At 35.8% G+C, this 18767-nt stretch overlaps 1 protein-coding gene across 10 annotated transcripts in view; it reads left to right on the plus strand.

Annotated features, from left to right (window-relative positions):
- The window catches only part of WAC (WW domain containing adaptor with coiled-coil), an 84362-nt gene that overhangs the window by 53135 nt on the left and 12460 nt on the right, over positions 1 to 18767 (plus strand). For 8 of the 10 annotated variants that reach the window (XM_004779353.3, XM_013049353.2, XM_045087418.1 and 5 more), the window contains 3 exons: positions 128 to 240; positions 4486 to 4794; positions 18375 to 18620. In XM_004779353.3, the coding sequence (XP_004779410.2) occupies positions 128 to 240; positions 4486 to 4794; positions 18375 to 18620 (668 nt within the window). The remainder of the gene's footprint in view (positions 1 to 127; positions 241 to 4485; positions 4795 to 18374; positions 18621 to 18767) is intronic. The other 2 variants (XM_045087421.1, XM_045087419.1) reach the window with 1 other exon arrangement.

The following is an 18767-nucleotide window of genomic DNA, read 5'->3' on the forward strand; positions in this document are numbered from 1 at the left end:
ATATTATGGCTGTGTTCAGTTCTTTTATTTTCCATATACCATTTTATCGAGCATTTAACCAGAAAGTTACATGTAAACTCATTGTACTTGATGTAATTTTTATGGGTTTACCTATGTTTATTTTTAGAGAACAGAGACAAAAAGAAGCAAACAAGATGGCAGTTAATAGCTTCCCAAAAGATAGGGATTACAGAAGGGAGGTGATGCAGGCAACAGCCACTAGTGGGTTTGCCAGTGGAAGTAAGTATTAATTTTTTTCTTTGAGACAACATGATGTTTGATTCACTCCTGTAGTTCATATATTTGTATCTATATTCATAGATGTTTACATATGTAAAGTAAAATAATAGAAACAGGTTTCTTTTATGTTGGATACGTCTTCCTAACCTTTACCATTTTGTTTCCTGAAAAGGAAAAGGGTGCACAGAGGAATAGTACACATAGTATTCATCACTACTCAAAATGGCTATAATGCAGGTGGATTGGTAGAAAATAAAATTTCTACCAAAATTGTGGACTTTTTAAAAACAGGAGTTGTTTGGTTTATTTCCCCCCCTTTTCCTGAATTGTGTTCTATTAAACTGGACAGAGAAATCCCTTCCAGAACGCACTGAATCTTTCAGTCTAATAATTGAATTATAGTCACATACAGATAGTGACATCAGAGTGTCTGTTGGTGTTTTACGTTTATCAGTGAGAAACTTTTTTTATCATGATCATAGATCTAGATAACGTTTCCATGCTGCGGGCATACCTTAATGGTTTTTGAGGTCAGATTTTGTTTGAGTGGGCCAAAATGAGTAACATATATTTATTTCTTAATTCAAATTAAATTTGTATGTGAAGTTTTACTAAGCGTATTCTATTACCCATGACTTCCCTTGCCTAGAATAGAATTTAATTGCCACCGTAGAATTCTTAGGCTCTTCATCAGATGTTGGAACATTGAGAAGAATTTTTAAAAAGATGCGTTCAGGGAATTTATGGAATTAGGCATTTGAATCTTCCTCCTATAACTTAAGTAGGGGATGTATTTGGTCTCAGCAGGGGATACTGATTCTTTGACAGAAAAAACTCCCAAGATGAAACAGATCATAAATTAACACAGTTCTTCAGCACTGAATGTTTACGATATATTCCTTGGAATATTTAATTTTTTATATTAGTGAAATTGTGCTTAATTCTTAGAAAACAATGACTTAAAGTACTGAAGTGAAGAAAGTAAAACTATTGTATTTTGAGACAGAAGACTTGGGTTCTAGTTCCATTTTACTTAATATTTTAAGTAATTGTGATTTCTGGCAAACAGTCAGAAATGAGGTAAAGATTTTCCGCTCCAGGTAAAAAAAAATAGCACCCAGCTTGTGGTCCTCCTGAACAAACTGCAGAGGGATATTAGGGGGTATGGAGGAGTGGCAAATGGATGTAAAACTAATCACTTAGGTATTGAGCCATGCCTCTAATTTAGTGGGTGATGGTTCCCAGAGAGAAAAAAAGAAGAGCATAGTGTGTCTCCTTTATTCTTTCCAAAATATCCTATCATTTAAGTCTCTTCTCCTTTGAGGTAGAGTAAATGAAGGAAGTAATTAAAGATCTGATGGAAATATTGATGGAAATGAAAATAGTATTTTTTTGTCTTTTTGCTAAACCATCTTTAAGGAAATAAAATCAGAGATGGGTTTTTAAGTAAATTGTGTGCATATCTTTTTCTTTCAAAAATGAAGGTGTTCCTTTTCCTTTTTCTTTATAATTTCAAAAGTGAGTCACGTTTGTTACTAAAAAATAAGAGGAAACTTCCTAAATTCCATGAGCCAGGAGCATTTGGGGAGATACACTTTTTCCTGTGTATATATAAATCTGTATAAAATGTATGTATGTGTTTTACATCAAAAATGGGATTATATGTTATTGTCTTTAACCTTTTCTTTTCAGTAGTATTTCAAGGAAATGTTTCTCTATCAGTTTAGAAATCCATATGTGTTAGATTGCGTGGCTTTCCTTTTTTTGTTGTTAAATGTGCCCTCATTTATAAATGATCCTCTATTCCTGGATACTTGAGTGGTTTCCAACCTTTTCCTACTGTCAGCAGTACTAGGATTTCTATCTTTGCCCACTTACTACTCCTTAGCCAAATTCCTAGAAGTGCAAGTGACAAATCAGTAGGTCTGTGTGTGTTGAACTACAGTCATGTGTCTCACTTTTTCAGTTTTAAGTAATACTTAAGAAAAATCTTAGCTATATTTCCTTTTATTTTTCCTTAATTGGTCAACTGAGTTAAATACTTACTAAACACTTAAGCATGGTAGTAATGAAGTCATTAAGCCATTTAAGTGCTTAGCCTTTTCTATCCAAAAAGTGTTGGCAGAGTTTTCCATGTGTCCAATACATCATATTGGGTAAGACCTAAAGCTTTGTAGTTTGTAACTGCCAATAAAAGGTGTGTGGGTGGGTAGGGGGGTGTTGCTGAAAGATTTTATATGTAAAGAGGTAAACGTAGAAAAGTTATTTTTTGCTCTATAGAAAATAATGTTACCCAGAACTTGACATCGAAAACTTTATGGGTAAAATTTTTGGTTTGGTATTACTGCTACTAGATTATTTTCACGATCTTTAATTTGTGCCTCATAGAATGATTGTTCTGTGCTTAAAGAAGGGTTTCTCAACAGTAGCACTAATGACATTTTGCTTTAGGTGGTGCTGTGTTGAGGGTTGCCATCCTGTGACATAGGATGTAGAGGTCCAAACCTGGCCTCTACATGTTAGAGGCCAATAGCACCCCTCCCCTCTCCTAATCATGACAACCAAAAATGTCTCCAGACATTTGCTAAATGTCTTTATTGTGGGGGGTGTGCAGGTAGAGTCACTGCATTAACTGTTGTCGTCTAGAGTTGTGAATCATGGAAAGCTGTTGCAGCTACAGCTTCCTTAGTTCCTGTAATGCAGCTGCCATTTTTCTCCCCCAGAGCTTACAAGTGTTTGAAATAGTATCAGCTTTAATTTTTATCTGAGTACACTTGATATTCTTTGACTCTAGTCATACACAACTGAGAGGGATTTTTTGTGGTGTGCAGGGAGTAAAAGTTTTTGGTAGTCAGGGGACAGGATTTGTGGCAGTTGGGCCTGGTATGGTATTATTTCTGTTTTATCGATCCCTAAAAGTTTGTGTTGTAGCAGTATTCTTTTCAGGAAGAACTTGTAGAATATAAGTTTCTTGTGCATGCAAATGGTTAGTTTACCGAAGAGTTAATATCATGCAACAGATGTTTGTATTCTGTGATAGTTCGATCTATTTGTTCATTTTTTTCCTGTTGTTAGTATATGTGCAATTTATAATACTGAATTTCATTTATTAAGTCAGAAGACTTGTGTTTTTATATAACAAGTTTTTTGGCGGTATCCAGTACATTTTGTTTAGTATAACGTGGGAGCTGTGCACTGAAGGCTTTGGACTTGTAGTTTAAGCATAGTTCCTTCTTTGTGCTGTCTTGGTCTCTAGACTCGGAGGAACCATGAAATTGTGGAAAAAACTTAAAATACTCAACAGGGAGGGCATCCTTTGGTAATACTATTATTACGTATGTGCTTTTGAATCTTAAGATGTTTCTCTACTTGAAAGTTGTCTAATTTTTAGTTAATGATTAGATTATTACAGTTTTGGCTAGAGATTTTGATAAATACAAATTTTATCATGATTACTGAAATTTTCCTTATACTCTTTTTGGAAGCAGAAATACTTGAGGTTTAAATATTTCTCTGTGACTTTAAATTGGAAGAGGATGTTTTTAATGTAAATGGTAATAGCAAGTAGATTTTTTGACTGTGCTGCCAGATAGGCTTTCTGTTTTCAGCTAGCATTTTCTGTAACTTGAGGTTACAACTAACTGATAATTGTTAGCATTATCAAAAATATGAACTGTTTTACTTACACAGTTCATCATAAATTTCAGCCATCCCAAAATGAGGTCATATAAGCCCCAGCACAAACTACTTTCAGTTAGCTACTTGAGTATTATGAGAAATCAGGCTAGTAAAGCTAATACTCCTTTGCAGTTGAACCACTGTGGATAATTCAGTTATTGGAATCCATGGTCCATATTTTGTAAGAATGGACCATTTCCTTTTGATATTTTTAAAATACTTGGAAAAATTTTAATTTGAGTAAAATGTTACAGCTCCGTATATTGATGTATTTTTTCATTGTTTTGTTTGAACTGTGGTGTGGTTCTAAAGAATCCTCCTAAATCAGTAGCCCATTTGAAATCTGAGTATAGATTACTTTGAGTTGAACTAAAAATCCTCTTTCAGTATTTGGATATTTCTGTGCTGGTGGTGAAACTGCAGGTACTAACTGGGCTTGCAGTTTTATAACAAGATACAAATATGTTGCTAAATTAGCTGATGTTAAAGACAGGATTCTAACGTAATCTTTTTTCTTCCCCCCCTTCTGTCATTCCAACATCTCTTTTTTCGAACTGTGAACTAAAGTGGAAGACAAGCATTCCAGTGATGCCAGTAGTTTGCTCCCACAGAATATTTTGTCTCAAACAAGCAGACACAATGACAGAGACTACAGACTGCCAAGAGCAGAGACTCACAGTAGTTCTACGCCAGTACAGCACCCCATCAAACCAGTGGTTCATCCAACTGCTACCCCAAGCACTCTTCCTTCTAGTCCATTTACGCTACAGTCTGATCACCAGCCAAAGAAATCATTTGATGCTAATGGAGCATCTACTTTATCAAAACTGCCTACACCCACATCTTCTGTCCCTGCACAGAAAACAGAAAGAAAAGGTATGCCATTATTACCAGATGCTGCACGTTGAACTATAGTTTTTGAGTTTTTGATTATATTACATTATCTCCATTAGCTTGAATAAGACTCTTAATTATAAATTCTCTTTAAAAGTCTTTCAGAATGTTACTGCTTAGATTTAGGCCCTAGAGTTAGCCATATTTAGATTTTTTTCTTAATTTTTAATTATGAAGCCTTAGAACTGTTTTTTGCCTTTGACACTTTGAAGTCAGGTGCTTAATTTATAACAGTAATGGCTTAACTAACTCAAAAGACTGTCCCTTCATATTTGTATAAAGTAATTTTTAGTTTTTGTGGTAATTACCATGATGGTTTAGTTTAGATATTGTCTCAATTTTCTGTTAATTAAAATTTGATATGAATAGAGACATTTTAAACTTATCTCTGCATAACATGCAACTTTTGGTTTCAGTTTGTGAATTAAGAAAACTGTATCCTAGGCTACAAGATAGAGTCTTAATGTCTGAATTAGAATTTAAGTCTGAAGAGAAGTTAACTTCGTAACTCAAAACTGTGTTTATCCAGCTCAGTGCTGATAACTGTAGCTTGTTAAAAGAGAGAAAAATAGTGGCCAAACTGCTTTATGAGGTGACACATAACAGCAGCAGACTGATGAAATAAGTATATTTGCATAGACCACTCCCGTTCCAAACTTAACACATTATAATGTGTTTTAAGAAATAAAGGGGGAAAAATTGAGGAAGTTAAAAGGCAGTAAGTAAATAAATTATGGGCAGACCCATTAACAGACTAATTAGCAGATTAGCATCAGTAAACATTGAGAAACTTTTTTAAATGTCCTGTGGGTTTAGGAGATGCTATAGGGATCTAATGAGTCTTTAAGCTTTTAATCTGTTGTCTGATTTCATTATTTCACATTGATTTAATTTGCTGACAAAGGGTTCTCATAATCTATTCTCATAGATTTCTTCTGCTTCTCTTTTTCTTTTATGCATTTTATTTGAATATCTTCTGTAGTCCTCATTACATACTAAGCTACATACTTTCATCTATAGTGCTTAAATACCTTATAAACAGGTTGTTCCAAATGTTGTCACATTCCCCTAAGATCCTATTTACCCTGATGCAGAATTAGTATTGTAAAGAGAAGTCTTGAGAGATGAAATGTAAATTAATGCAGCAGTTGTTAGTGTGATAGTACTTTCCAAAGGATGCTAATGGTTCTTCAACTCTTAAAATTTTGATTATTTGGTCACAGAAATTTATTTATCTATCTATCTATCTATTTATTTATTTATTTTTTAAAGATTGTGTTTATTTTGACAGAGATCACAAGAAGGCAGAGAGGGAGGCAGAGAGTGGGAGGGGGTGAAGCAGGCTCCCTGCTGAGTAGAGAGCCTGATGTGGGGCTAGAGCCTGATGTGGGGCTAGAGCCTGATGTGGGGCTCGATCCCAAGACCCTGGGATCATGACCAGAGCCAAAGGCAGAGGCTTTAACCCACTGAGCCACCCAGGCGCCCCCAGAAATTTATTTTAAAATCCTGGTCAGTTAATTAAAAAAAAATCAGATGGCCTTTAAAAAGTCTTTATCTCATTTCATCTCTTGTTGACTTAACTCTTAGCTTTACCTCCTTTTTAAAATTCTTTTCCTTGGCTAGGATATTGCTAGCCTTCTTTCCTATTTCTCTTCTTGCCCCTTAAATACCAGTATTGTTCAGCCTTTTACTGTGTTTTGTTCTTTTTTTTCCTGGCTCAGCATGTTCTCTCACTGGGCAGTCTTGTCTACAAAAGTGACTCCCAGATCTATCTTTCTTCCTCTCTATATATTTTTAAAGATTTTATTTATTTGACAGATATCCCAAGTGGGCAGAGAGGCAGGCAGAGAGAGAGGAGGAAGCAGGCTCCCTGCTGAGCAGAGAGCCTGATGTGGGGCTCCATCTCAGGACCCTGAGATCACGACCTGAGCCGAAGGCAGAGGCTTCAACCCACTGAGCCACCCAGGCGTCCGCAGATCCTTATTTCTAACTCTTAACATGTATCTGCTTCCTTTCGATAGGCATTTGTTAGGTCCCAAATTCCTCCCTTTCCCCACAACTTATTCTCAGGTTCTCAGTACAGAACTACACTATCCTCCCAACTCTTGTTTTTCAACATTTGTCCCTCCTTATCAACAAATCTTGGATTCTGCCTTCTCTATCTTAATGTGTATATATCCTTTCTCTGGTTATTGTCATTACCATTATTGAAACTCAGGGCCTCTCTCTTGAAATAACCTGATACTTGCTCTGCTTCCTTCTACCCAGACTATTAAGTTACAGTGGCATCATTATAAAATACATGTTGGGGGGCGCCTGGGTGGCTCGGTGGGTTGGGCCGCTGCCTTCGGCTCGGGTCATGGTCTCAGAGTCCTGGGATCGAGTCCCGCATCGGGCTCTCTGCTCAGCGGAGAGCCTGCTTCCCTCTCTCTCTCTGCCTGCCTCTCCATCTACTTGTGTCAAATAAATAAATGGAATCTTTAAAAAAAAAAAAATAATACATGTTGGGTTGTGTTTTTTCCCTTTTAATAGTTTTCAATTATCCACAGGATAAAGTCCATACATACTTCTTAGTAAGATTATAGCAAGTACTTAACAGTCTGGTTGTGGCCTTTCTGACTAGTTTGATCTTCAGCATTCCAATCTCACATTCCTTATAATTCATCTTTGCAAACCTGTACATTTCTTTGGGCATGTTGTATTCGTTCTTGTTTTGAGCCTTTGCTCAAAAGGACATGTTCTTTCTTTTATTCTGTTGAACTCAGTACTCTTTATTTAAGAGCCAGCCCTAATGTCCTTGGGTTCTCATTGTCATTTAACCTCTCTTACATTGGTTTGTTAGAGCACTTACCAAATATAATTTTAGTTCATTTAATTAAACTGCTTACAGTTAGGTGTTAATTACATGTTGAACTTTGTTCGCTTTCTACCTTCTCCCTCCATTCTTCAAATCTGTTCCTGATAGACTTTTTAAATACTATTAAAAATTAACTATATACCAGGCTTGGTGCTAAGTATATACTATACATTTTATAGTTTATTTCTTAAAATAACATTGTAAGAGATGGTGGTGTATCTCTTAGATAAGAGCCTGAACATTGCCACTGTTAGATGGTAGAGGCAGCTTCTCCAGAATTCATGTTCTCGCCATAAAACTGTAGATAATGAAGACATAAATCTATATTAATTTGGACTCCCAGAAATTCAGAATTTCTAACAGATGAGTCATTTTTAGTTCTACGAAGTATGTTTGTTAATCCCAAACTTTATCTAAAACTTCTGTATATAATAATTTTAAACAGGAAAAGACTGTATTACCTTGCAGTTGACTATTGAAATAGGAAAAATTGGTATAGTCTTTCTGAGTACTCCTTATATATCAATGAAGGCAATATTACTTTTTTAAATAAATTGTATAACAATTCAGATCTTTCAGATTGTTTACCAATTAGTCTACATTTATGAAGTGTCCATTAATTTGAAATGTGTTTTTTTCCCTCAGTGGAGGCATTCATGTTATTCAAGTTAAGCTTCCTATTGACTCTTCTCATCAATACAGTGATTTCCTTGTTTGATTTTTCCTTAACAGCTAATTTATATTAAAATGTTGATGGTTAGGTAAGATCAGACCCTTCAGACTTTTGGTTGAAAGTGCCAGTAGTATATAGCTAAGCTCTATCTGGGGCTGTTAGTGGTAGGATGCTAAAATAATATGGGAGCAAGATCTTTGTCATTGTGTACCATCGCTCTGTCCCTAGTTGTTGACAGAATAACAAGTAGTCAGTAAGTACTTGTTGTAGGTGGGTAAATAACTGAAAGAATGGTAATAAGTGTGTTAAGGGGTTGGGGAAGTACCTGCAGAGGTCATGGTTTTAAAAATGTATTTGGAGAAAAAGAAAAGTATTAACATTTGTGGTGAAACTAATTAAAGGATACCAGCAGTAGATTTAGATCTGTTTAATAAGCCAGTGTGCCTTAAAAGAAAAAGAACCTGAGATAAATTCAGTCTGTGCTTGCTAGAAGAGAGTGTATAGAATTTGAAGTTCTGGTTTGGTAGGGAACAATCCTGGTGTTAGGTAGGGTGAAATGAGATCAGGTATCTTTTAGATCTTTATTTATTGTTAGGGTAACATTTGTACATCTATTGGCAAGGTTACTCTGTTGGACAACCAACCATGAAACAAAGTAATAGGGACAGTGATGTGCTTAAAAACCTAAAACATGGTTTTTTTTTTTTTTATCAGTTGGCATCCTGTTAACCATTTTTTTTTCCCCCGCCCCAAAGACTGATTTAGAGAGCAAGAGAGGAGGAGTATGAGGGAGAGGGAGAGAGAGAGACGGAATCTCTAGAAGACTTCGCACATAGCTCAGAGCCTGATGAGGGGCTTAATCTCATGACCCTGAGATCATGACCTGAGCTGAAACCAGGAGTCAAGAAGCTAAACTATCTGAGCCATCCAGGTGTATCTGCCTCCCCCTTTTCTTCCATTAACCATTCTAAATTATTAGTACTCTGCCCCTCCCCCCCAGATTCATGAAATGACAAATAAGCAAGAGACCATCACTTTGGCCAATTAACTGTCAAGAGTCAAAAGAGTTTGATGACCTTAATTAGCAAGTGTCTTATTTAGTAATTTAGAATTATGATTTATTAGCATAGATAAACTTGAAAAGTAAAGCAGAATAACTAAAGAAGCAAACCTATTCAGTGATTTATGCTAATCTTCTGAGGGCTAACCTGTATCTTAAATATTTGAGTGGTTACATAGTTCCACCCTCAACCTAATGGGAGGGGGGAATTAGTCAGTCATTAGCATGAGGTGTGAGTTAATCACTTGGAAGAAGCTTACCTTTTATGTTTTGATAGTATCTGTAGATTTGAATGAACTTGAGGACTTACATACGCATTCAGGCAGTAGCCTTTTACAGCCAGTCTAGAAGGTCATTAACTAGGTTTAGTGGGCCACGTTCAGCCCTCCTTCCGTTGCTTTGCTTTATAGTAATTTCTATGATTACTAACTATTCATGAAAATTAGGAAAATTGGCCACAGAGTTAGTCATTCGCATTTTGTTGAATAACCAAATACCTTCATGGAAGAATTTAGTCTGTTTTAGTAAGTTTAAAATAAAATTATGTTAGTCAACCTAATGGCACTTTGAACAATGAGACAGGGGAAATAGCTATGATGAAAAAATATTAGAAAATACTGTTTATAATTTGAGGGGCAGGGGAGGGCTTTTGAAATCAAGACCTAAATGTATTTGCCTTTTAAAAAAATGTTGATAGATTTGAATACATAAGACATTTAAAACTTTGACAGAGATAAGGTTTGAAAGACACATCTCAAATTGGTAGAACATAACTTGTAACATACATAACAGTATGTTAAGGGTACGTTAAGAATACATCAGAACGATAGGAAAAAGACAGTACAGTAGAAAAATGAGCAACAGATACGAATAAGCAGTTATGGAAGAGGAATTTAAGGTTGTCAGCCTTAGTTTACAGCTACAAAAATTAACTAAAAAATGGATCAAAGACCTAAACTTAGCAGCTAAAACTATAAAACTCTCAGAAGAAAACAGGTGAAAATGTTTATGACATTGGATTGGGTTGTGATTTCATAGATGTGACACAAAAAGCACAGGTAACAAAGGAAAAAATAGATGAACTGGACCATCAGAATTCAAAAACTGTAGCAGAGCACTCTAGAGGGAAAAGGCAATCCACCAAGTGATAGGAAATAAGCTGTGAATCCTTATCTATTAAGGGATGATATCCATATATATGAAATCCTATAACTGAACAATTAAATGAAACCACCTAGTTAAAAAATGGCCAAAGGACTTGAAAGACATTTTCTCTAAGGCCTGGCAGTAAACACATGAAAAGGGTTAAATCATCAGGGAAGGCAAATCAAAACTAAGTAAAACAACGGTTCACCCGCTTGGGATGATTATTAGAAAAATAGCAATGAAAATAAGTGTTTTTGAGGATGTTAGAACTCTAGTACATTGCTTGTAGGAGTGCAAAATGGTGCAGCTCTTACGGAATACAGTTTAGCAGTTCCTCAAATACAAACAGAATTGCTGTTCTTTGCCTAGGTGTATAACCAAAAGAAAGGGAATCAAACAGGTGTTAATAAAACTGATCTTTGTACCGGTGTTATTTACAATAGCCCAGTGGTGGAAACCGTCCCAAGTGTCCATCACCTGATAGAGAGTAAATAAATAAAACGTGTTAGACAGACATGTAATATTACTCCGCCTTAAAAAGGAATTAGATTCTCACACATGCTACTGCAACATAGTGAACCTTGAAGACCTTAGTGTAAGTGAGCCAGACAAATCACAAAGATGTGATTACACTTAATATGCAGTACTTAGAATGGGCAGATTAATAGAGGCAGAAAGAATAGTAGCTACTAGGGCGTGGGATGATGAGGAGCCCTTCTTTAATTGGTTATAGAATTTCTGTTTGGAGAGATAGAAAAAATTTGAGATAGATGGTGGTGAAATATTTGTACGATAATGTATAAATATTCAATGCCCTGAATTGTAAACTGGGAAGTAGTTAAAATGATAAGTTTTATGACATGTATCAGAGCAAAGGGAAAAAAACTTTCAACAGAAATATTATCAGTGTATACTGGAAATTAATATTAAAATAAGATTTTTCTCCCGTAAGATTAGTGACTTACCAGTTGAATATGGGGAAGCACAGTTGGTGGGAGTAAGTTGGTTAGTTAATAAAATCTGTTAATAAAATTGGTTAATGAAATCTGTTAAAAAGTTGCAAAATACGTTTATCCTTTATAGGTATTACCATAAAGATTTCCTCGGTTGAACAAAAAGTAGGTTGTAGAAATACATCTTAATGTATTTTACATCAGCACCATACTTAAATACCTTTGTAAATGCATAGTAAAGGTTCTGGGTGGATATATGATTTAATGTATTCATGAATTAGCAGATTAAAAGTAAATGAAAGTCACATTATATACCAGGTGCTTTCACCTTATTACAGTTTTTTCCTACATTGAAGTACTTCCTTTGTAATTTCTCCATATCCTAATCGTCCGTGTAACAGGACTACTACTAAATAGAACAAAACAGACTGCCCTTGTTGTGTCAGTGGTTTGAGCTTTGTTCACATGTCTCTGAGTATTACAGCAACTGTCTAAGCATCAGAGGAAATTATGATTAGAAATGCAATATGGTGGGGCACCTGGGTGGCTCAGTGGGTTGAGCCACTGCCTTCGGCTCAGGTCATGATCTCAGGGTCCTGGGATCGAGTCCCACGTCGGGTCTCTGCTCAGCGGGAGCCTGCTTCTTCCTCTCTCTCTGCCTGCCTCTCTGCCTACTTGTGATCTCTCTCTCTGTCAAATAAATAAATAAAATTCTTAAAAAAAAAAAAAAAAGAAATGCAGTATGGTACTTGTTTACTCTTTTAAGTTCAGTGTCTTTTATTTCTTTTTTTTAATCTTACTGTAGATCTAAAAGGAATTATTTGGCATACCAGAAAAATGTAGGTCAGAAATAGATTTTGACTTTGGTTTATACTCTTAGATACTTTGAATGGTGCCTAGAGTTAGAAGAGGTAAATATTACTTTCAACCTTAAAGAGTCAGGGTATGGTATATTAACAGATTTCTATTTGATTTATATGTGAAGTTTAGTCTTTGGTATTTTATGCCCCCTACTGGTAAGCATTGGAAATGTGAATGAATAATTCTATTTACAGGCATAAAGGGACAGTTTTGTTAAAGCATTTATTTAAAAAATCAGAGGATAGCATATTTTAAAGCTCATATGAAAGAGTTGGTTAGAGGTCTGTAAGTCTTAGAAATGTCAGATGGGAAAGTGACTTAATTTAAGTTTAAAAAGGTTAGGGAAGAGACAAAAAATGCTCAAAGGAAGCTAGTTTTTTTTTTTTTAATACTTGGGAAAGTATTCATTTAAGGAATGAGAATGGAGGATGGTATTCTTTAAAAGTGGAAGAGCCTATAGATATGGTTTGTAATACTACATTTATTACCTTATATATATTTAATTCTGCTTTAACTGTTTTCAAAGGTCCAAGTTTTTATTTTTTAATATTTAGTTTTGATACAAATTTGTATAAGTACGTTTAGTATGTTAGCCTGCTTTCTTAATGGATTCCAGATTAAGAGGTTTCAGATAAATAGAATTGTTAATTAAAATTAAACATACAGAAAAGTTTATTTGATGACTGTTTTTTTTTAATTATTTTTATTCCACATAGTTCTGTTTCCTTTCTGTGTTTTTTAAAAAAAGAATAGAGGTTTAGTATTTTGCAAGATTATTTAAAGTAAGCCTACATCAATCAAATTTAACTCTAAGACTATATACATTTATCTTTATGAAAGTAGCATAAAGTAAGCTGTTAATTGTCTGTTTTGTCAGTTATTTATGGATGGAGACCGTAGGCTTTCCTCCCCATTATCATAAGTTCTAAACCTACAGGTTAAGAGGGAGAGCACGTGTACATGACCCTGGGCCTTTATTGCAGAGTTGGGCACCCATTCAACAAGTACATGTTGATGCCGTCTTGGTGCCAAATCCTGTTTTTTACCAGGGGTACAGAGGGAGATAACAACAGAATCCCTCTCCTGAAGAAATTCAAGTTCTAATAGAAGGGGAAGATAAACTATATAATAGAAGATGCTGGACAGTGTAGTACACCTGTGTTAAGGCACGCAGAACACAGAGGAGAGGTACCCAACCAATACCTTTCTTTTGTTTTATATATATATGTATTTTTAAAAATTTGATTTATTCATTTGACAGAGAGATACAGTGAGAGAGGGAACACAAGCAGGGCTAGTGGGAGAGGGAGAAGTAGGCTTCCTGCTGAGCCAGAGCCTGGATCCCAGGACCCTGGGATCATGACCTGAGCCAAAGGCAGATGCTTAACAACTGAGCCACCCAGGCGCCCCCTTTTGTAATATTGTAATAGTAAAACTAACACTGCCGATTAGCATTTTATATTCATATTCTTAAACTCCATATGTTGTTCTCAATTACACATGTAGATTGAGGTAAGTAATAGGTAAAATGTTTAACATGTAACATGCTTTGGAAGGGCATTTGTATGGATGTGTCTTCTAGGGGAGTGGAGCCATTATTTAAAATAGTGTGGAAGTTCTGTGAAGAATCTAAAAAACAAAACAAAACCAAGCTTGCAGAGCCCAGATTGGTGGTGCCTGGGGCAAAATGAGTGAATGAAGTCAGAAGGTACAGACTTCAGTTAAAAAATAAAGCATGCAATGTGATGTCCAGTCTGGCAACTATGTGGTTAATAATTCTGTTGCATATTCGAAAGTTCTCATCTCAAGAAGTTCTCATCACAAGAAAAAAATTGCGTGACTATGTTGGGTGATTTTTTCACTGTATATACAGCTAACAGTGCTGAACACCTGAAACTCATTATAGTATTGTATGTCAGTTATACCTCAATAAGAAAATAGTGTGCTGAAGACCCCCCTTGGAAAAATGATATCGCACTTTCCTGTCTTGGAGCTTATCATTAATTTCACTCACTCCTGTATGTTTGTGCTGTGCTGCTTTATTTTGGTTTTGTTTCCTTTGGTTTTTAAAGTTAAAAGCAACCTTGGAAACTCTCTAATCTGTTTTTCAGAAATCAGTTAAGGGCATATAGGTATCTGTTGTTTTGTTTCGTTTATAGATGATTCTGATACACATTATTTTGAAAACTAATAATCACAATCAGACCTTTTAATAGAAAAATTCTGGCATTTAGATAAAGATGTTACCTGTTAAGAGTCTCATAGGTAGTATGTAGTATCAGCTGGTTTCCTACTAGTCATCAGTGATCATCTCTCAGAAAACCTCAAAGGAAATTTCTCCTGAGAGTGAATAAACTAGGAGTTAAGGATACTTAGTATTTGTTACTTTATTTCTTTATGGTGATAAGTATTTTCTATTGGATATTTCCTTTTCTTGGTTTGGAGGGCAACATTAAAGAGTTCTTAAGCTCTGCTAATTTTTGAAATCTGTGGGTAGATTTAGCAGCATCAAAGTACATTTGAAAACTGTTACACCTTCTCCCAACTCCTGTCATTAAAAACAGAAGAAAGCCACAATAAAGATAAAAAGAGTAATGATCATTTCAATGGTATGTAAGTACTAATTTGATTGTTCATGCAGAAAGTAAAAATACAGAACTACTTTCATTTTTTAAATTTTATTTATTTATTTGACAGAGATCGCAGGTAGGCAGAGAGGCAGACATAGAGTGGGAGGGGGTGAAGCACACTTCCTGCTGAGCAGAGAGCCCAATGCGGCGCTCGGAGCCTAGGACCCTGATCATGACCTGAGCCGAAGGCAGAGGCTTAACCATCTGAGCCACCCAGGCACCTAAGAACTTCTTTCAGTTTAAACATTAATTAAGAATGCCCCTAAGCTGTATATCCCCTAAGCTGACCCTTAAGGAATATGATCCTGGAGAAAACTCCTACTGTCATCTGTAATTACCCCATAAAATGCAATAATTGACAGGTTCACCTAGGGAAAATCTTAACGTCATTCAAGTTTCGGTATACTTCTCTCTGAATCCAGGACAGCAAAGTTGAACATACCAGAGGTCTGCCAGAGTGAATAATCTACCTTTGAAATGCATGATTTACAAAAATTAAAATGTTTTAGACTTTATGAGTTTTGATAGTAGTTGATAAACATAGCCATGAAATATATTTTAAAGCAGTTGTGAGGTCCATACGAGAGAGCTGTTGACCCTAGTTCTTTGATTAGTGGTGGTATAAAAAGGCTGATAGAGGAGTCCCTCTCTAGTAAGTTTGCTAGTAATTCCCAGCTTTGTGGGGATGTGAAGATTAATGAATGTTTAGTTCTTAGAATTGGAAATGAGGATTTATAGTTATTAGGTAGCAGTGTAATACTCCAATGCAGTGTTCCTGGAACTTTCATACATAATAATGGCAGTTTTAATTCAGGTTATATAATGTATATTTGAACTTGAAAATCTTCAAGAAATGGTTGCATATGGGAAATTAAAGATACTTCAGCAAATCTTCATACTTAGTCTTTGGGCCAGTATTGTAAGAATATATATAAACATCTTGAATAGTTGAGTCTTCATGTTTTTACCCAGAGGTTCTCTGTTTCCATGTTTCCAGCTTTTTTTTTTTTCCCCATTAAAGTTAACTATATTAGTAAAATTCCATGGTATGAAAATAGTTAAGTGTTCATCTTTCTATTGGTGGACATTTAGTTTGTTCATAGTTTTGTGTTAAAATCAAAACAAGCAGGGTTACCTGGGTTGCTCAGTGGGTTAAGTCTCTGCCTTTAGCTCAGGTCATGATCTCAGGGTCCTGGGATTGTGCTCAGCATCAGGCTATCTGCTCAGCAGGGAGCTTGCTTCCTCTCTGCCTGCCTCTCAGCGTATTTGTGATCTCTCTTTCTCTCTCTCTCTCAAGTAAATCTTTAAAAAAATAGAAAAACAATCTGAGGGTTTTGAAGGGGCGGGGGGTGGGAGGTTGGGGGAACCAGGTGGATGGGTATTAGGGCACGTATTGCATGGATCACTGGGTGTGGTGCAAAAACAATGAATACTGTTATGCTGAAAAAAAATAAAGTAAAAAAATAAGCATACTATTATAAAAATTGTTGAATGTTTCTCCCAATTTATATACATTATAGTTTCACTATGGGGAAATACTGGGTCATCGAGTGTTTGCATCTCCTAATTTCTTAGTTAATGCCAACTTACTTTGCTGTGTGGGTCTATCAATTTAGTCTCCACCAGAAATGTTAAGTTCCTGTTACACCTTTCTAATTTTTGCTGTTGTCAGAATTTAAAAATTTCTCTCACTCTGGTGAGCATAAAAGGATATCCTCTTGATTTAAATTTGCATTTTCCTGATTATCAGTGAAGTTGATCATCATCTTTGATTTTTTTTTTTTTTAAGATTTTATTTATTTATTTGAGAGAGAGCAAGAAAGAGAGCATGAGAAGGGGAAGGGTCAGAGGAAGGGGGGCAGAGTCCTGCCGAGCAGGGAGCCCAATATGGCACTCGATCCTGGGACTCCAGGATCATGACCTGAGCCAAAGGCAGTTGCTTAACCAACTGAGCCACCCAGGCGCCCCATCTTCTGTGATTTAAAAACCATTCAGGTTTCTTCTATGAAATGTCTTTATTTCATGCCCCCCCCCTTTTTGTTTTTCTACGGGATACGTTGTCTTTTCTGATTGATAGGAGTTCCTTAAGAGTACTTTGATGGTCAGTGATGTGAATGTGAGGTTTGCTTTTTGTGAATTTCCTGTGTACCTTCCTGTTTTCATCTCCTAGTTGTAAAGATTTCTGAACATAGGTGTAGAAGTTAAATCTACATTAAATTGGTTTTGTTTTAAATGTAAGTTTTTATACTGACAAGACACATTTTACTAGCTGTGGTCTTTTTCTTCATGAGTTTCATGACTGTACTAGCCCTTACCTTTTTCAAGTAAGTTAATAGAATCAGTTTGTCACATGCTGCCAGAACTGTGGCTGAGGTTTTGACCACAATTGTGTTGACTCTGTATACATAATTTGCAGTGACAGGTTTCAAATAATGTTAATTTTCCATGCATGTTTTACACTTTTTTTGTTGTTGTTGTTTATTTTTAAATACTGAATATAGAGTATCATGGGTGGGGTTGCTATTTAAAAAGGATCCTATTTAGTGCCAATAATTTTTAAACGCTACAGATAGAGCTTAGGTGCTTTATATTTTTAATTACCAAAGGAAAGTATGTAACCTGGAAACTCAGTTTTTGGTTTTGTGGGGTTTTTTTTTTTTTAAAGATTTTATTTATTTATTTGTTAGAGTGCCCCCAGGCTGAGGGAGAGGGAGAAAGAGGCTCCCCACTGAGCTGGGAGCTGGATGTGGGACTCCACCCTGGAAACCTTGGGTCATGACCTGAGCCAAAGGCCACAGCTTAACCAACTGAGCCACCCAGGTGTCCCTGGAAGCTCAGTTGTTTATAAAAAATACTGAAAGAGTCTCATTCATCTGATTCCCTTAGCGCATTTTTGGAGGTGCTTGTGATAGGGGCAGTCCTGATTTGTTTTCAGACCTTTGTTATGTTTAGAAGGGTTGTTATTATGATTATAAACATTTTCATCTTAAATGAAGTCCTGAGAACTGTATTGTCCCTTTATCATAATAGAAACTTACTTGAATGTGTAGTTAATACATAACTGGGTTTGAAACAGAGCAAGGTACTTTTAGAATCAGACACAAATACGGTTGAATCACTGCTTTACCAGGTTTTGTGATATCAAGCAAATTACTTATTCTTTCTTTTTCAAGAGACCTTTCTCACCTATGAAATTGGGATATAAAAATGTCTGCTTCATTATTCTAATCAGATATTTACTGAGCCCCGCTCTGTGCTACCTTGCAAAGATTAAATGAGGTTACTTGAGTTAGTTGTTTGGCATATGAAAGTTGCTTTTTTGATGTTCTAGTTTCCTCTATTCAAGTAATTTTTTCAGCCTTGTTATCTCCTTTTTACTTAGAGTCTACACCAGGAGACAAATCTGTATCACATTCTTGCACAACTCCTTCCACATCTTCTGCCTCTGGACTGAATCCCACATCTGCACCTCCAACATCTGCTTCAGCAATCCCTGTTTCTCCTGTTCCACAGTCACCAATACCTCCATTACTTCAGGACCCAAACCTTCTTAGACAGCTGCTGCCTGCTTTGCAAGCCACACTGCAACTTAATAATTCTAATGTGGACATATCCAAAATAAATGAAGGTAAATTTTTACAGTAACAAATTTTTAAATTCATTTGCATTGTGTAGAATTCTGTGATTAGTGAAATCCCCAGTTTAGGAATGATCTTTGTTTCATTTTGAAATTCACATTTGAGCTTAATTCTTTTGAGTTTATATCCTCCATTGT

Source organism: Mustela putorius, unplaced genomic scaffold (assembly GCF_011764305.1).
Source record: "Mustela putorius furo isolate JIRA1106 unplaced genomic scaffold, ASM1176430v1.1 tig00001130_pilon_pilon_pilon, whole genome shotgun sequence".
Lineage (NCBI taxonomy): Eukaryota > Metazoa > Chordata > Mammalia > Carnivora > Mustelidae > Mustela > Mustela putorius.